This window comes from Alligator sinensis, unplaced genomic scaffold (assembly GCF_000455745.1).
Source record: "Alligator sinensis unplaced genomic scaffold, ASM45574v1 scaffold61_2, whole genome shotgun sequence".
NCBI lineage: Eukaryota > Metazoa > Chordata > Crocodylia > Alligatoridae > Alligator > Alligator sinensis.
The window spans coordinates 1,379,508-1,382,293 of NW_005842108.1; the positions used below are offsets into that span (position 1 = coordinate 1,379,508).

The following is a 2,786-nucleotide window of genomic DNA, read 5'->3' on the forward strand; positions in this document are numbered from 1 at the left end:
ATAATTTTCATCAGAGGTCATTAGACTTCTTCGTTCAATTGGAGAGTTCTCTGTAGAGTGGTTGCTATGCCTCGTACGCTGGCTCTAAGGATGTCAAAGGACCCAAAGATTAATATAAATAAAATTTTATTTCTCTAGCTGTTAGTCAGTTATGAGGTTCAGTTTGAGGACTTTCAGAATCCATCCACTTCTGTAATCTTTTTTAATACAGTATAACCTCATAAATCCAGATATCAAAAATCCGGAATTATCGAAAATCCAGCACTTTTTAAAACTACACTCCATTGGGGAGTAGTGGTGGCCGGTCCCGGAGCAACGGATCGCAGGGGCTGCCACCGCCATCCACCCCGCTGCACCGATGCTCTGCTCCCCCTCAGCTCCAGGACCGGCTACCGCTCCAGGTTCCAAAGTCCAGAATTTTCACATTTCTGGCAGGTGCTTGGTCCCAAGCACGCCAGATTCACGAGGTTATACTGTATTAAAATGCGTTTCCTATGGGAATTTGATACGAGACAGTTTGGTTCCCAAAGCTAATAGATCAAATACAGTATTGCACGATGTTTTTCATCTGATATCTTTATAAAAATATCATGGGAAATCTACCAGAAAAAATTAATCTTATATATATAGATTCATCACCTATTGCATTTATCAGTTCTTCACTGATCGTAGTTTTATAGATGTTAGGGGCTGGAAGGGACCTTACAGATCATCGGGTCCAGCCCCCCTGCACTTGGGCAGAAAAGACTGCTGGGGTCACATGACCCCAGCAAGATGGGTGTCAAGACACTTTTTGAAGATCGCCAGGGTGGTGACTGTACCACCTGAACTTAACCTTCACATTTCTACTCTGCCTTCTTTCAGAAACTTGCAGTGATAGGCCTAAGGGCTATGGCAGACACTATTTTGGTCCTGGTTTATATACGAGTTCAGTGAGACGAACAAGTAACTACACGTTCAGCCACTTCACAGCAAGTAAAGAATGGCAGGCGTTGCACTAAAAAGTTCCTTTTTTAAAACAGGAACTTCTTTTTAGTGCCATGTGTACCATCTGTACTCTTACTTGTGGTGCTACAGGGGGTCCCTCAGACTCTTGGCATCCCACAGACTCACTCTCCTTCCCACCCTCCAAGCGCTGCAAGAGGGACAGGGCTGTAGCAATGGTAGGAGCAGACCAGATGGGAATACTGTCTGGTCAGTCCCTGCTGCCTGGGGCAGCATGCAAGCTGCCCCGTCCTCATTGCCACATAGCAGCAACTCAGACAAGTTGCCCAGGGATGGCAAGAGCTGACCAGCAGGTCTCCATCACCCAATCAGACCTTGCTAGTTCCTCAGCCCTAACAGCTGCTGTGGCACCCTGGATGGCAATGGGCACATAGCTGCAGAGGTGGCAGGGGCATGATGGTGGTTTTCCCACCTGGTCAATCCTTGCCATTGCGAGGCAGCTTGGAGGCAGTTGCACCACCTGCGTTAAAGGCCTGCTGGTATTCAAGCACCAGGAGCCCTTTAAAGTTCCCAGCTGACAGGCAGCCCTAGACAGGAGACTCCTGGATCAGCCCCTGCTGCTGCAGCAGTCCTTGGTCTTGATAAGTTGCTGCCAGAGTGATTCACTGACAAGCTCCCTGGTTGTGGGGGAATTAAGGGGCAGCCTCATTGCTCCACGCCTGAAGACCATGCCTTTGTGGCAACTCTGTTGCATTCCAGCCACAGGGCTGTGCACATGTGCCAGCTCACAGAGGTTTATAGTCTGTAGCGTTAACAATCTTGTAGCACTACAAATGATTTATGGCAGGGCTTAAAGTGTTTGCTCATCACTTTTTGAACAGGAAATTTTAGTTTTCCAAAAGGAAAATTTCTCCCCAATTTATCTAAAGACCTTCATATTACTATCAGATACTGTGCAACTTAGGTGCTCTACAAAAAAGACAGTTATTAGACTTTTAGTGTTTTTTATTTAAAATATTTATTATATTTAAATTATATTTGTTATAGAAATGTTCATTATGTTTGTTTATCAAGTAAAGATTCAGCTTTTACGGTTTGTCTTAACAGTTACATTGTGATTGGTTAATACACAACCATGTGGCCATATGAGCAAATTAGTTCATGCTCTTGCTGCTAAAGTGGTGCAATGAAGCAGCAATCCACAAAGAGAAAACAGTATCCTATAATGTCATCATGCACATTCCATTATTATCTCTCACTGTCTCAGATCTCCCTCCGTACAAACTCTCAAGTACGTAGTTACCTCTGACAGAAACCCCAAACTTAGGTGAGACTTCTGTCTCACTCTGCCTGATCTCAGACTAACATGGCTAACTACCTCTCACTTCTGACTCTCTCAACATCATGCACTAAATACCATCTCTTTAGCAGAAAAGCTTATACTAGAATACTATTAAGATGTTTGTATCCTTATGACTTAAGGTTTAGAGCCATACAGATTTTATTATTTTGTCCCTTCAAATCTGAAATAAGACCTTATGATATCTATTTGGTAGGATTTTTCCATTATACTGAAAATCTCCACCTTTATGACTTGTATTACTTCATCTGAATAATTTATAGTTCAAGGCTACCCTATGTGGGAAAATTATTGTACAGCTAGTTGGGGTGTGACAAATGGCATACACTATGACTGAACTCTCTGGGATAAATACAATGCCTGGGGTTTGTTTCTATGTGGGGAAGTTATGACACAGTAAAGTGAGGGGATGCATTATGCTGGCTCCTGCATACTAACTCTATATGGACACTGAGTGTCCATGAAATAGCTTACTCCTCTT

At 43.4% G+C, this 2,786-nt stretch overlaps 1 protein-coding gene across 1 annotated transcript in view; it reads right to left on the reverse strand.

Annotated features, from left to right (window-relative positions):
* The window catches only part of CACNB4 (calcium voltage-gated channel auxiliary subunit beta 4), a 151,711-nt gene that overhangs the window by 6,918 nt on the left and 142,007 nt on the right, over positions 1-2,786 (reverse strand). The window contains 1 exon segment of the mRNA XM_006024544.3: positions 1-84. This exon segment is cut by the window's left edge and continues 6,918 nt beyond it. Within this exon segment, the coding sequence (XP_006024606.1) occupies positions 1-84 (84 nt within the window).